Source organism: Hemiscyllium ocellatum, chromosome 1 (genome assembly GCF_020745735.1).
Source record: "Hemiscyllium ocellatum isolate sHemOce1 chromosome 1, sHemOce1.pat.X.cur, whole genome shotgun sequence".
NCBI lineage: Eukaryota > Metazoa > Chordata > Chondrichthyes > Orectolobiformes > Hemiscylliidae > Hemiscyllium > Hemiscyllium ocellatum.
This window is the reverse complement of record NC_083401.1, coordinates 84,781,123-84,795,806: the sequence shown is the minus strand read 5'-3', so window position 1 is coordinate 84,795,806 and position 14,684 is coordinate 84,781,123. Positions and strand designations below refer to the sequence as shown.

Sequence of the window (14,684 nt, the reverse complement as noted above, 5' to 3'; positions counted from 1 at the left end):
TCTTGCAGTCAGGGATCTGACTGAAATCTATTTCATTCAGGGCAGTGGTAGTGCCACAGAAGATGACAATAGGCATCCCAGAATGTGAAGTCCACAAGGACTATGCAGTGGTTGCTCCTAGTATTACTGTCATAGATAGATCCATATGCAGCAGACTGGGTAGGGTGGGTTTAATTTAATTAGAATCCCTGCAGTATGAGAACAGGTCATTTGGCCCAACAAGTCCACACTGACCCTCTGAAGAACATTCCACCCAGAACCATTCCTCTAAGCCGATTACTCTATATATATTTCCCCTAACTAATGCACCTAGCCTACACGTTCCTGAACACTACAGGTAATTTGGCACGGCCAATTCCCCTAACCTGCACATCTTTGGACCGTGGGAGGAAACCGGAGCACCTGGAGGAAACCCATGCAGACACGGGGAGAACGTCTGTGTGGAGTTTGCACAGATGCCCATGGCTGGAATTGAACCCGGATCCCTGGCGCTGTGAGGCAGCATGCTAACCCCTGAGTCATCATGCTGTCGGGTGTGTCTAATACACACACAGACTTCCCACAAGCAACAAAATCTGCTGTAAAGGACTGTACAACTGGTTTACTGAGGACAATGGGGGAAAGAAAGAAAGATGGAGTCGGGGCTGACCTCAACACAGTACGTGGATCCCCAGATAGCAAAGACAGCAGTTAGCGAGGTCTGCTTGTGTGCTTTTCTCTGATGTTGGTTCCTTCACCACCTGCTGTAGACCAGTCTAGTAGCAATGTTCTTTACGACTTGAGCAGAGCAAACCCATTATTAAAACTGAAATATATTACAGACCAGCAATTATCAAACTTGTTCTTACCCGTAATATACTTCAGCTTTTAGACTCCATATGTTACAACCTTTGCCCTTTCCACAGAGGTTCTCTCACTTGCTGGTTTTCAACATTTTGTAAAATTTCTTTTAAAACAAAACAGTTTAAGCATCAGTCTACCTTTTCAGTGAAGGCATGCAGAATTTTGAGGGCTTTGTCATGTTCCTTTCCTTCACCAAACATGTTGAACAGGAAGTCAGGCCAAAACCAAGGCATTTTCTGTCTGCGGTGGATCAAATCACTCATCCTAAGCAAAAAGAAATCATTATCTTCCTCACTACAGTTTATTCAAGATCCTCTCTTCACAACATGAAATGAGACATTTTGTTTTACAAACAAATTTGAACAACATTCAAGCTCGGCTGAGAAGCAGTTGGGCACTGGGCAATGCTCATCTTTGGCACAAACACAGCTTCAACTGAGCAACATTAGTGCAGAGCAAAAGCCTCACTAACACGGTGGCTACAGCTGCAGGGTAAGGGTTCAGTGTTCGGCTCACCTATCGTCTCCAGGCTTCATTGCCCTTTAAAGGGCAAAGTTCTCTCTTGGAAAATTCACCTGAATGGCTGCAGTGGTCACAGTTAACAAAAAAAAATCAAAATGCATCCAAGACAAAACAGCCAGCTTGCTTAATAACCTCCTTCTGCCCGCCTCCAATCGCAAGGAAGATTATTGCCACACTCTTCATTACTTTGGCTACAGTATGCACTATAACAGGATGCAATTCACCATGCTGGCTTAGATCCCATCTTCAAAAACCTCCATCACAACTAGCAAAGTCGTGAGAACTATCATTTCTTCAAGTCAGATAGTACAACACACTGCATTTTCTTTAATAGATACTGGGTGAAAATCCCGATATTACCTACTTAACACCATTGTTTGAATATCACAGACAACAAGTGGTCAAGAAGGCAGCCTGCCACCTAACAGGAATGGAGAATAATTGCAATAACTACATGCAAGACATCTCATAACCTAGTTCGACATGGAGAGCTGGCCTAATGTCATATGAGACAGTTTGCATAATTGATTGTGAACACCACACAAAAAGTCACTGTCGGAGAGAAGGATGGAGGCATTGCACTCACTTGGCCTGACGTCACTGGACTCTGTTCTCCTCAATGTACATCATGTTTGGCGATACGGACTTCTCCTTCAGTACTGTGCAAGGTTCATTTTTTTTTTCCCTCATGCACTGCATTCTAGTTTGCAAACTCAGAGGTAAGGCAAACAATTTGATGGGAAAGTCACCAGACAATTTAATTGCTTTTGGTATGGCAGTAGGGAGTTAAAAATTGGTGTTTCCTGAAAGAGTCTGGTGTATTAACAGCTAATAGCTGTGGAGGATAGAAAGGAAAAGTAGCAACAAATTTCGCCATCGACACTGTACTAATCACCAATGCCTGACACCTTATTCTTCATTTTCTTCTTAACCTGGGATGAGGAATTTTGGTCTCAAACTGTCACTTAATTTGGAAACTTCAAAAGCTTATGTTAAAAGTGATTTAAAAATGTTATTTACTAACACGAATGACAGGAATTTGTGGTTTATCCTGTTACCAGTCAATTCTCCCAAATGGATCACAAAGGAATACCTTCTTCTTCATATTAGAAACATTACAAGAAATGCAGAAAAACTATTCAGAAAACACAAGGAACTCACTTATAAATTGCACGAATATATTCCGAGTCACTGTTATTCTGAGCAGAGATTCCCTTATCCATAGCAGTTTCTAGAATTGAAAGTCCAAAAGGTAAGTCGGATATTTGTGCTGATCAAATCAATTAACCTTAACATTAGGAATTTACAAATAAGCTTACCTTTACGAGCACTGATAAAACAAATAGCATCATAAACAAACCAGATATATCATCACAATGGATAGGCTTATCCCTTCTCTAGAGGTGGTGAGAAAGGTCAGTTATTGGACAAGTTGCCCTGGCAGAATACTGTATTCCTTTTAGACACCGAAGCAATTAAATGCTGGAAAACAAGGCCCTTCAGTAACCTTCAACTCAGCCCCAAAATCAGGGCCTGGAGTTGTCCATTAACAACCAAGTAATGACCTGCGGGCGGCATGGTGGCAGTGGCTAGCACTGCTGCCTCACAGCGCCAGAGACCCGGGTTCATTTCCCGACTCAGGTGACTGTGTGGAGTTTGCACGTTCTCCCAGTGTCTGCGTGGGTTTCCTCCGGGTGCTCCGGTTTCCTCCCACAGTCCAAAGATGTGCGGGTCAGGTGAATTGGCCATGCTAAATTGCCTGTAGTGTTAGGTAGGGGTAAATGTAGGGGTATGGATGGGTTTCGCTTCGACGGGTCAGTGTGGACTTGTTGGGCCGAAGGGCCTGTTTCCACACTAAGTCTAATCTAATCTAAGACCTCATCCTTCTGCTGGTCAATGTCCTGCATTCTGAGCATGCAAGAAAAGTGGTTGGTTGTTTGACAGGGCAACCTAGTAGGGAGGGGCATCTTCCATTTGTTTCAATCTGCAGCCATCCAAATCCTTCCTCCACAATCCCCATCTCCCTGCAACCCCACCTCAAGACTAGAAAAGATAAATAGTTTTCTCTCACCATTTAAGTATTCAAACCCTGAGACTCAAGTGAGGTCCTCTGAGTTCATAGCTACCACCCTCAGATTGGCCAACAGCTACTGGCACTACAAGACTTCAGTATGAAGATTTCTAATTTGCTGATGAGCTTTTCAAGTGATTGATAGGAACTTTATTTGGGGAGCTCCCTCTCTGGTGGGAGGAGAGAGTCTGTTGCCCCGAAGAGCTGTCCCCAAATCCCCCACAAATAGCAGTTTTGGCAATATTTAGTGTTCAATGCACTGACTCAATAATTCACACATTACTCTGAGCATCTCAAAAATATGAATTATATGACACAGTCATGAGGTTGAGGTGTAACTACAAGTAACAGTGAGCAAATTACATTATTCCTCAAAGTACATTGTCAGTGTGATTATCTACAAGACTTTTTGTTAATGCAGTATATAGAAAATACAGCACAGTACAGGCCCTTCGGCCCTCGATGTTGCGCCGACCAAATCCTACCTAACCTACACTAGTCCAATAACTTCCATATGCTTATCCAATGCCTGCTTAAATGACCATAAAGAGGGAGAGTTCACCACTGCTACTGGCAGGGCATTCCATGAACTCACAACCCGCTGAGTAAAGAATCTACCCCTAACATCTGTCCTATACCTACCACCCCTTAATTTAAAGCTATGTCCCCTAGTAACAGCTGACTCCATTAACTGAAAAAGGTTCTCAGTGTCCACCCTATCTAAACCCCTAATCATCTTGTACACCTCTATCAAATCTCCCCTAAACCTTCTTTTCTCCAATGAGAACAGCCCCAAGTGCCTCAGCCTTTCCTCATACGATCTTCCTACCATGCCAGGCAACATCCTGGTAAACCTCCTCTGCACTCGCTCCAATGCCTCCACATCCTTCCTATAGTATGGCGACCAAAACTGCACACAATACTCCAGATGAGGCCGCACCAGAGTCTTATACAACTGCAACATGACCTCAGGACTCTGGAACTCAATTCCTCTACCAATAAAGCCCAGTACACCATATGCCTTCTTCACTGCACTATTTACCTGGGTGGCAACTTTCAGAGATCTGTGTACATGGACACCAAGATCCCTCTGCTCATCCACACTACCAAGTCACCTACCATTAGCCCAGTATTCCATCTTCTTGTTACTCCTACCAAAGTGAATGACTTCACACATAGCTACGTTGAACTCCATTTGCCACCTTTCTGCCCAGCTCTGCAACTTATCTATATCCCGCTGTAACCTGCCACATCCTTCTTCGCTGTCCCCAACTCCACCGACTTTTGTGTCATCCGCAAACTTGCTAACCCAGCTTTCAAGCCCCTCTTCCAGATCATTTATAAAGATGACAAACAGCAATGGTCCCAAAACAGATCCTTGTGGAACACCGCTAGTAACTGCACTCCAAGATGAACCTATTCCATCAACTACTACCCTCTGTCTTCTTCCAGCCAGCCAATTCCTAATCCAAACCTCCAACTCACCCTCAATGCCATACCTCCGTAGTTTTTGCAGTAGCCTACCATGGGGTACCTTATCGAACGCCTTGCTAAAATCCATGTACACCACATCTACTGCTTTACTCTCGTCCACCTCCTTAGTCACCTTCTCAAAGAACTCAATAAGGTTTGTGAGGCACGACCTGCCCTTCACAAAACCATGCTGACTATCCTTGATCACATTATTCCTATCCAGATGGTCATAAATCCTATCCCTTACAATTCTCTCTAAGACTTTGCCCACAACAGAAGTGAGACTCACTGGCCTATAGTTACTTGGGCTATCCCTACTCCCCTTCTTGAACAAGGGGACCACGTTCGCTATCCTCCAGTCTTCTGGCACTATTCCCGTAGACAATGACGACATAAAAATCAAGGCCAATGGCTCTGCTATCTCCTCCCTAGCTTCCCAGAGGATCCTAGGATAAATGCCATCAGGCCCAGGGGACTTATCTATTTTCATCCTTTCCAGTATTCCCCAGACCTCTTCCCTACCTACCTCAAGGCCATCCATTCTAATCACTTGTGACTCAATATTCACATCAGCAATAGTGTCCTGTTCCTGAGTGAATATTGACGAAAAGTATCGATTTAGTGTCTCTCCAATCTCCTCCGCCTCCACGCACAACTTCCCACTACTATCCTTGACTGGACCGATACCTACCCTAGTCATCCTTTTATTCCTGACATACCTATAGAAAGCCTTTGGGTTTTCCCTAATCCTACCAACTAAAGACTTTTCATGTCCCCTTCTCGCTGCTCTTAGCTCTCTCTTTAGATCCTTCCTGGCTACCTTATAACTCTCAATCACCCCAACTGAACTTTCACGCCTCATCTTTACATAGGCCGTCTTCTTCCCTTTCACAAGGGATTCCAATTCCTTATTAAACCACGGCTCCCTCACAAGACCCTTTACTCCCTGCCTGACTGGTACATACTTATCAAGGACACCCAATAGTTGTTCCTTGAACAATCTCCACATATCATTTGTGTTCTTCCCTTGAAGCATTTTTTCCAATCCACGCATCCTAAGTCATGCCTCACCGCATCATAATTTCCTTGCCCCCAGCTATAACTCTTGCCCTGCAGTGCACACTTATCCCTCTCCATCACTAAAGTAAAAGTCACCGAGTTGTGGTCACTGTTCCCGAAGTGCTCACTTACGTCCAAGTCTAACACCTGGCCTGGTTCATTACCTAGAACCAAATCCAGTATAGCCTCACCTCTTGTTGGCCTGTCTACATATTGTGTCAGGAAACCCTCCTGCACACATTGGACAAACACCGACCCATCTAACGAACTCGAGCTATAGCTTTCCCAGTCAATATCTGGGAAGTTAAAGTCCCCCATAACAACCCCCTGCTACTTTCACTCTTCTCCTGAATCATCCTCGCAATACTTTCCTCTACTTCTCTTGGACTATTGGGAGGCCTGTAGAAAACTCCTAACAGGGTGACCTCACCTTTCCTATTTCTAACCTCAGCCCAAACTAACTCACGTGGCAAGCCTTCCTCCATCGTCCTTTCCACCGCTGTAATACTATCCTTGACAAGCAATGCCACACCACCCCCTCTTTTACCCCCATCTCTGACCCTGCTAAAACATTTAAACCCTGGAACCTGCAACAGCCATTCCTGCCCCTGTTCTACCCACGTCTCTGTAATGGCCACAACATCGAAGTCCCAGGTACCAACCCACGCTGCAAGTTCACCTACCTTATTTCTTATACTTCTGACATTGAAGTATACACACTTCAAGCCACCCTTCTGTTTACAGGCACCCTCCTTCGAGATCGATGCCTTGTTCCTAACCTCCCTACACTCAATGTCCTGTACCATAAAGCTACAGTCCAGTTTCCCATGCCCCTGCAGAGTTAGTTTAAACCCTCCCAAAGAGCACTAGCAAACCTCCCCCCAAGGATACTGGTGCCCCTCAGGTTCAGGTGTAGACCATCCTGTTTATAGAGGTCCCACCTTCCCCAGAAAGAACCCCAGTTGTCCAGAAACCGGAATCCCTCCCTCCTGCACCATCCCTGTAGCCACGCATTTAACTGTTCTCTCTCCCTATTCCTCGACTCTCTATCACGTGGCACGGGTAACAAACCAGAGACAACAACTCTGTTCGTTCTAGCATTTAAAAGTATGTCTGGAGTTGTTCTAGCAAAACGATAAGATGTAGGAGCAGAGAAAGCTCATTTAATGGTTTGCTCCACTAATCAATGAGGTATATCTCAGCCTTGAATATACTTAATGAGTCAGACACTAAAGCCCACTGCAGTAAAGAATTCCACAGATTCAATACCCTCAGAAGAAACTCCTTCTCATTTTGGAGTTAAGAATGTGAAAGTATTTATGCTTCTTTGGTCCTAAACTCTCCAATAAGGGGAAACAACATTTCCACATCTAAATTATCAAATCCCCTGAGAATCTTGTATGTTTCAAGAAGGTCTTCTCTTTCGAAGTTTCAATGAGCACAAATCCAACCAACTCAATCTCTCAAGAAAGTCCTTCCATACCCAGACACCGTCTAGTGAACCTCCTTTGGACTGTCCCCATTGCCAGTATATTTTTTCAGAGACAAAGGACCCAAAACTGTATAGTTTTAGCAAGATTTCTCTACCTTTAAACTCTATTCCCTTTGCTTCCATATTACCTTCAGAACTCATACTGTGATTCACACATGAGGACTTCCAAATCTTCTGTGATGTAGCTTTCTGCAGTCTCTCTCCATTTAAATAATGCTCAGTTCCTCTATTCCTCCTGCTAAAGTGCATAGCCACACATTTTCCAACATTATTCCGTGTGCCAAGTTTTTGCCAAGTTCATGTAACTAGTCTACATCCCCCTCGAAACTTGGTCACCTTCATTAATTGTCTTCCAACTTGTTTTCGCGTTCCCTGCAAACTAGTTATAATAAATCCATTTTCCTCATTCAAGTCAGTAATATATAAAGGTAAATAACTGTAGGTCCAGCACGGATACCCATGGCACTCCTCTGGTTACAGGTTGCCATCTTGAAAGTGACCACCCCCCCCATCCCAACTGTGTTCTGTTAGCCAATATTCCATCTATGATAATATACTACCTCTAAAACCATGGGCTCTTAAGTAGTCTATTGCATGGTACTTTATCAAATGCCTACTGAAAATCCAAATAAATGATATCCACAGCATTCTCTTTAGCTACCCAGTTCATGATTTTCTCAAAGAATTCCAATAAATTTGTCAAGCATAACTTACCCTTTGTGAAGTCATATGGACTCTGATTAATTAAGTTATACATTTCTAAATGCTCTGCTACTAGATCTACTAAGAGACTCAAACATTTTCCTCAATAACAGATATTAAGCTAACATGTCTAGAGTTATCCTTTTTTTCTGCTGGTTTTAAATAAAGATACAGCAAAACTTTGTTTTAACCAGCACCTTATGAACCTGTGATCTCTAGAAACCAGCAAATATTATATATTTGAAATACCAGAGGTTTGCTCGGAGATCACAAAGACAATAGTCAGTTGAGAGCATGACTGAGAAGGCTCTCTGCTGATAAGTTTTATTTAAGGCAAAGTTACATTACTATTTAAGTGATTTATGCTGGAAATAAAGTACAACCTGTATTGTACTTCTATTACTTAGCCTGTGTTTTAACATTGGATTACGTGGATCCCTCGATCAACCAGGATATTTGATCAACTGGCACATTCCTATAGGTGACAGTTAATAAAATCTTTGCTGTGCTACATTAGCAGTCATCTAATTCTGGAATACACTGCCTAGGAAGATAAAGAAGGAAATCTCACAACCTTTAAACAAGTACTCAGATTAGCACTTGAAGCGTCAAAACATTCCAAGTTGCTGCTGGAAAGTGGGATTAGTACAGATAGCAATACATTTTTGGTGGTACTGACATGATGGGTCAAAAGGGCATATTCTGTACTGTCTGATGCTACCTTTTTAAGATGTCAAGAAAGGGAAGTTTTAGGTAGATAAAACAATATATTCCTACACAGAGAAGATAATAAGGACATGGAATTGTAAAATCCTTAAGGACTTTGAAAGAATAGGCAAAAAAAATCCTTGAATATGATTCATCAGTAGCCATCAATTTAAAAGTTATTACTAAAGCACTAGAAAAATATACTGGGAAAAAAATATTTCATACAGCAATTGCAAAGCTTTTCACTGTGCCTCAGTACACGTGACAATAAATTCAATTCAATTCAACTGTGAATGCTTGAAGCAGAGACCACTGCATCATCTTTTAAAAAGAAAAAAAAACAAATGGATATTTGAAACAAGACACATTGATATGGAGGGAAAAGGCACCATTTTAAATTGCCCTAGTAAAGGAGCAGCATAGACAATAGACTAAATACTCTTCTGCTGAGCTGTTAACTCTGACCCTTTTTATATCTGCTCCCATTTTAACAATCTGTGCAAACTCACCACAAATAATGTCCAAAGCACAAAGAGTGACATCACTGAAGCAGTTAAAAGGTCCCTTTCCCACTTTCTTCTCCCATTTTTCCAGTAATATACTGGCCTGTTCATTCATAACCTCTAGAAATTCCATCAGAATTGTGAAATGAAATGTTGGGGTTATTAACTTCCTCCTTGCACGCCATTTGTTTCCTGTGCTGCAAAACAAACCAAAGAGGAGAGTGTTAGTTCTACATTTTTGAAAACATTACTTCAGTGCATTTTAATAAAGCACCTGTAAAGGGTCAATACCAATCTCAGATCATAAACTGTGATGGAATTAATATTTTCTAAGTATCCACTGCTCCTCAAACTTACATATTGGCCAGGGTGATTATTTAAAGCAGGGTATTGAAGGTTAATCAAGAATTTAAATGTTTTTAAAATTCATTTACAGAGAAACCTCGATTATCCGAATTTCGGATTATCCAAAGATTTCATGGCCCCACAAAACGTTGCATCAAATAGCTAAGTGTAATCAATTTACCTACTGAAGAACATGCGAAAATGCTGGCAAAGACAAATAACCACAAGCAGCTCAAGCACCAGCGACTGGAAGTTTTTATATAAGGGTTGTTACAGAGCCCTTTGCAAAAGTAAGTGTTTTACAGTATTCCCGTCACTTTACTGGGCCGTTCATGAAAAAAGTAGCTGAGAACGTAAACGCATGTGTGAAGTGGTGCTTTTGTCTTTCTATTGTGAGACTGAGTTGTTGGAAACTGACAAATGCTCTTGCAATCATAGAAGCTGTTTGGGACCTTGTTTAATGTTGTCTTCACCACTCCTTGTATGCTAACTACTGCTGCATTTCTAAAAAATGTTTTCTCGTGTTATAATAGATTAATTTTGTTAATTTTGAGAGATATGCCCTCTTGCACTCAATACATTAAAATTATAGATTTAAACAAATTCTCCAGTAGTGCACAGCGTTAGAACAGTATGGTTTCCCTTGTTTAAGGGAAAACTGATTATCCGAATGAAATAATGCCTGCCCATATCATTCAGATAATTGAGGTTCCTCTGTACAGGGATGTGGATATTGCTGGCTCGGCCAGAATTTACTGCCCATCCCCAATTGGCCAGAAGGCAGTTCGAGTAGAGAGTAACTTATTTGTCATTTCTACCAGATGCAACTGAGACAGTAAAAATGAGACAGTGTTCCTCCAGGACGGAGGTGCTCATGGACAGCACAAACTACATGATCATGCAAAGAGCAACATAAAGTGCATGAGAAGTGCAAAACATGCAAATTCCAGTGTAATAAAAGAACAATAATTAATAGACACTGTTCTAGCAGCAACTCTAAGTCAAACTCGAAGGAGAGTCAATCATATTGCTGTGGGTCTGCATCACACATAGGCCAGACTAAATAAGTACGGATTTCCTTTCCTAAAGGAAATTAGTTAGCCAGGTGGATTTTTTCCTAAACAATTGACAGTATTTTCATGCTAAGTTTTTGTTGAAGTCACATTCTACTTTCTGACATGACAGGATTTGAATCTTCAGGACATGACTTGAATTAATAGCCTAGTGATTATACCAAGAGGCATTACCTCCCCTTATGTGCTTAGATCAGCCTTGATCTTACTGAATGGCAGAGCAGGTTTGAGGGGCTCAATGGCCTGTTCCTAGTTCTCAAGTATCCTCCTTGCTGCTGTTAGGGAGGCAGAGCTCCATGATGTTAATACAGAAATGGTGATGGAACAGCAATATAGTTACAAATTAGAATAGAGTGAGACTCAGTGAGGAATTTGGAAGTTTCGGAATTTTCCTGCCCTCATCATCTAGGTGATAAAGATTATAGCTTTAAAAAGGTATTGTCAAAGAAGGCCTGTCATTGGGATACACTGTTGCCACACCACAGTGGTGGTGGAGGACCTGAATGTGTAAAATGGTGGATAAATAGCAATCAAGCTCTCGAAATTAGAATGTGGTGCCCTTATTCAGACAAATCACCTGAATTTGTGCCCCGGAGATGGTAAAAAGGATCTAGGAAGTCAGCAATTACTTAACTCACCACTAAATATCCAGACTTTGACCAACTCCTTCAGTTATAGTATTTGCCTGGTTAATCCAGTTAAGGTTCCCCTCTCTCTTATTCTTTCCCCGCAATCCTTCTATTACTTCTCCTTTTAAGGACATATAAACTCAATTGAACTGTATCAATCTTTTTCAATTCATTTCTCTTTTCAAGAACAAAAGCAATTGAATTGAACAACAGTTGGAATTTGTGATACTTTCCTTAGTCTTATCAGAAATGGTATTACAATATATTGTCTCACCACATTAATCTACTATTTCGTGCATACTCAGATGCAAGTTTGATATTGGTATCAAAAACTTAAGTAACCATTTTTTTTAGTGTGGCGTGATAAAGACTATTCAGGAAGACCCTGATGATGTGGCATGCACATTGTAGAGGCTGCAACTTCCTCTCAAACAAATGGCCAATTAGAAATCTCTCTGGCTCTTATTGGCTGCCATTGGCACATGTTGGAAGCACATGCAGGTCGATTCTCAACTCATTTGCAACCTCCTTAGCCTTCAATCCTGGATACTGTGCTGTCAAACCTGCCTCATTTCTATAATTACACCAAATTAAAATAGAGGTTTAGTGGTGTACAGCTGCTGATCCAGACATCGAGAAAGGTCTGAAGTAAAGATAAGACAAGACACGTTCTAATCATGGAACTGTGGAATTTAAATAAAATTAAGTAAATACAGAAAAAAAAAGTATTAGTAATGCTAACCATAAGGTTAATTCATTTAAAGGAAGATAGTCCATCATCCTTACACAACACCTGAGTCCAGAACAACAACAACATGGCTGACCTATAACTTGTGTCTGAAGCTCCTCAGTTGTGTTTAAGGCAGTAACTTACACCACCTCCTTAACAGCAATTGGAAATGAGCTATAAAATCTGGCCTTGTTAGTGTCATCCACATGCCATGAATGAATAAAAAGCAACATGGATGATTTAACCTGAATGGGAAAGATTCCCACACTATAGCACAAAAGGAAGTCCTTCAGATGGAGAAAGCTGTTATTAAACATGGCAATTAACAGAGACACACACATTGCATTATCTTTGGTATGTTTGTTAATTAATAAAAAAAGGTGAACTTTCAGCTCAACTTAGCTCGTAATTGTACAATACAGCAATTTACGACATTATATCATATATAATCTAAAAGAATCAAACCAATAAAATGAATCCAGTTTTGCTGACACTTTGTACTTGGGCAAACAGATGTGTGTGTTAAGGACGTAAATATTTAATTTTTAATAGAAGAAAAGCATGTCGATCAATGAACTTCACGGTTGTTTGAAGAGTGGCCCTAATAATCAATCTCCGTTCCAAACTACATTTACTTCATGGCAAGATACTTTGTGTAAAGTGTGAACCATACAATACACATTTAATTAATGGATATTACTTTCTTCCGAGTTTCATTAACTTCAAAAACAAACCAGTAGAGATTAGAAACAGGCAACTGAATTGATTGCAGCCATTTTACAAATTCAAACTCCAGACTGTATCTGTATTCAGTGAGAAGGCAGGCACACTGAACTCTTCTGCTTGCATAATTATTAATTGTATTAATTCCCAGGGAATCAAAATGACATGTTGTTAAAATGTTTCCATAATGTGAGAAATCAGATTTAAATTCACTTTCTCCAACGCATACTCAGCCGTAACAGAGTCCATTTCAACCCTTCGGAAAACGCCAACCTAAATTCTCATCTGCTATATTGCCATGTCCCTACACAAGGTGAAAAGGAATAGGACATATTTCTAGATACAAGCACAACTATGGTATACTTGCTTCCAAATTTACATACGTGCCACTTAGTTATTTTGTGAGCAAAATATTGTATTGTATTCAAACTGAGATCACTTCAAAAATGCTTGCTCTGAGTAGTCTGATTAAAAGGAGTCATTGAATCTTGGAATTATTTAGTTTGGAGTGCAATAATTTAATTGGCATGTTCCATGGGATGGATGAATCTACTTCTCTGTTGTGGTGAAAATAGTTCTTTGAATGTTAGATCCCAAACATAGTAACGTTTTGCCAAATAACAACTGATACCTAGCTTTAACTACAAATGGTCAGATTTAATGGGGTCTCACTGAAACTAATGACATTTATTAAGGATGCCAGACATGCCAGAATAAATGCAGGTAGCTGCAGAACCTTTTTGCAATGAATTATCAGAGCAGTAATTGAGGGACAATTCCCCACCTCATAAATATCATCACAGCCTGCTCAACAAAACGCAGTTGTTCTTCAGGAGTAGACACTGAGAACAAAACAGAATGTTAGGCAACGAGATCCCTGTTTGACTTCTACTGAATAATATCAAGATTAACAGAGGGACCGAAACAGAAGAGAGGTAACAAAAAAAACACTGATTACCCAGTTAATAAAATTTAAACTTACTTCAGTAATATGCTGCCCTCTTGCTACAGTACTATACTATTGTGTCACAGGACATAGCTACATAGAAGATGACAGTTGTTGAGTTGTCAATATGAAAGAGCTGCTTCTTGTATAATAATTTTGATGTTACGAATAAGGGTCTCTTTGTTACCTATAACAACACTACAGAGAACTATTCAGATAATATAATCTGCGATACAAGTTTAGACGTGGATGAACAAACAATACCTTGTCAATAGTCCTGTTCCAAGCCAGGGGTGAAGAAACTTGTATGCATAGGACTTATCAAGGTGCTTGGAACTGTTCAATATGACCTATAGGATTACAAGATGATACAAATTGTGAACAGTGTGAGTGTACTTGTCACAGAATTTCAATAAATATCTATGTGCTTATAAAACAGAAATCATAGGCTACTGCCATATTCTATTACAGCAGTTCAAAATAGGTAAAAAACAGTTTTATCAACAGTACACTTTGGGTAACTCAGAATGAAACCCAGATTTAAAAAACCTATTGCACAGCATCATCACTCAAACTTTAGTGAAGTTTCCAACAAGGCTCCACATGGTACACCAGTTAGTAAAGTTAGATCATGTGGAATCCAGGGAGAACTAGCCAACTAGACTCAAAATTGGCTGGATAGTAAGAGAGAGGGTGGTGATAGAGGGTTGTTCAGACTGGAGGCCTGTGACCAGCAGTGTACCTCAAGAATTGGTGCTGAGTCCACTGTTGTTCAGAAGTTATAGAAACAATTTGGATAAGAATATAGGAGGCATGGGCAGCAAATTTGCAGATGATACCAACATTGCTGGTATAGTGGACAACA

General features: G+C 40.8%; 1 protein-coding gene across 1 annotated transcript in view; it reads right to left on the bottom strand.

Annotated features, from left to right (window-relative positions):
• LOC132815103 (cytochrome P450 4V2-like) overlaps positions 1 to 14,684 on the bottom strand; it is a 61,273-nt gene that overhangs the window by 30,366 nt on the left and 16,223 nt on the right. Inside the window, exons 3-6 of the mRNA XM_060823869.1 lie at positions 14,084 to 14,169; positions 9,380 to 9,570; positions 2,527 to 2,596; positions 981 to 1,107 (exon numbers count right to left, since the gene is read on the bottom strand). Of these exons, the coding sequence (XP_060679852.1) occupies positions 981 to 1,107; positions 2,527 to 2,596; positions 9,380 to 9,570; positions 14,084 to 14,169 (474 nt within the window). The remainder of the gene's footprint in view (positions 1 to 980; positions 1,108 to 2,526; positions 2,597 to 9,379; positions 9,571 to 14,083; positions 14,170 to 14,684) is intronic.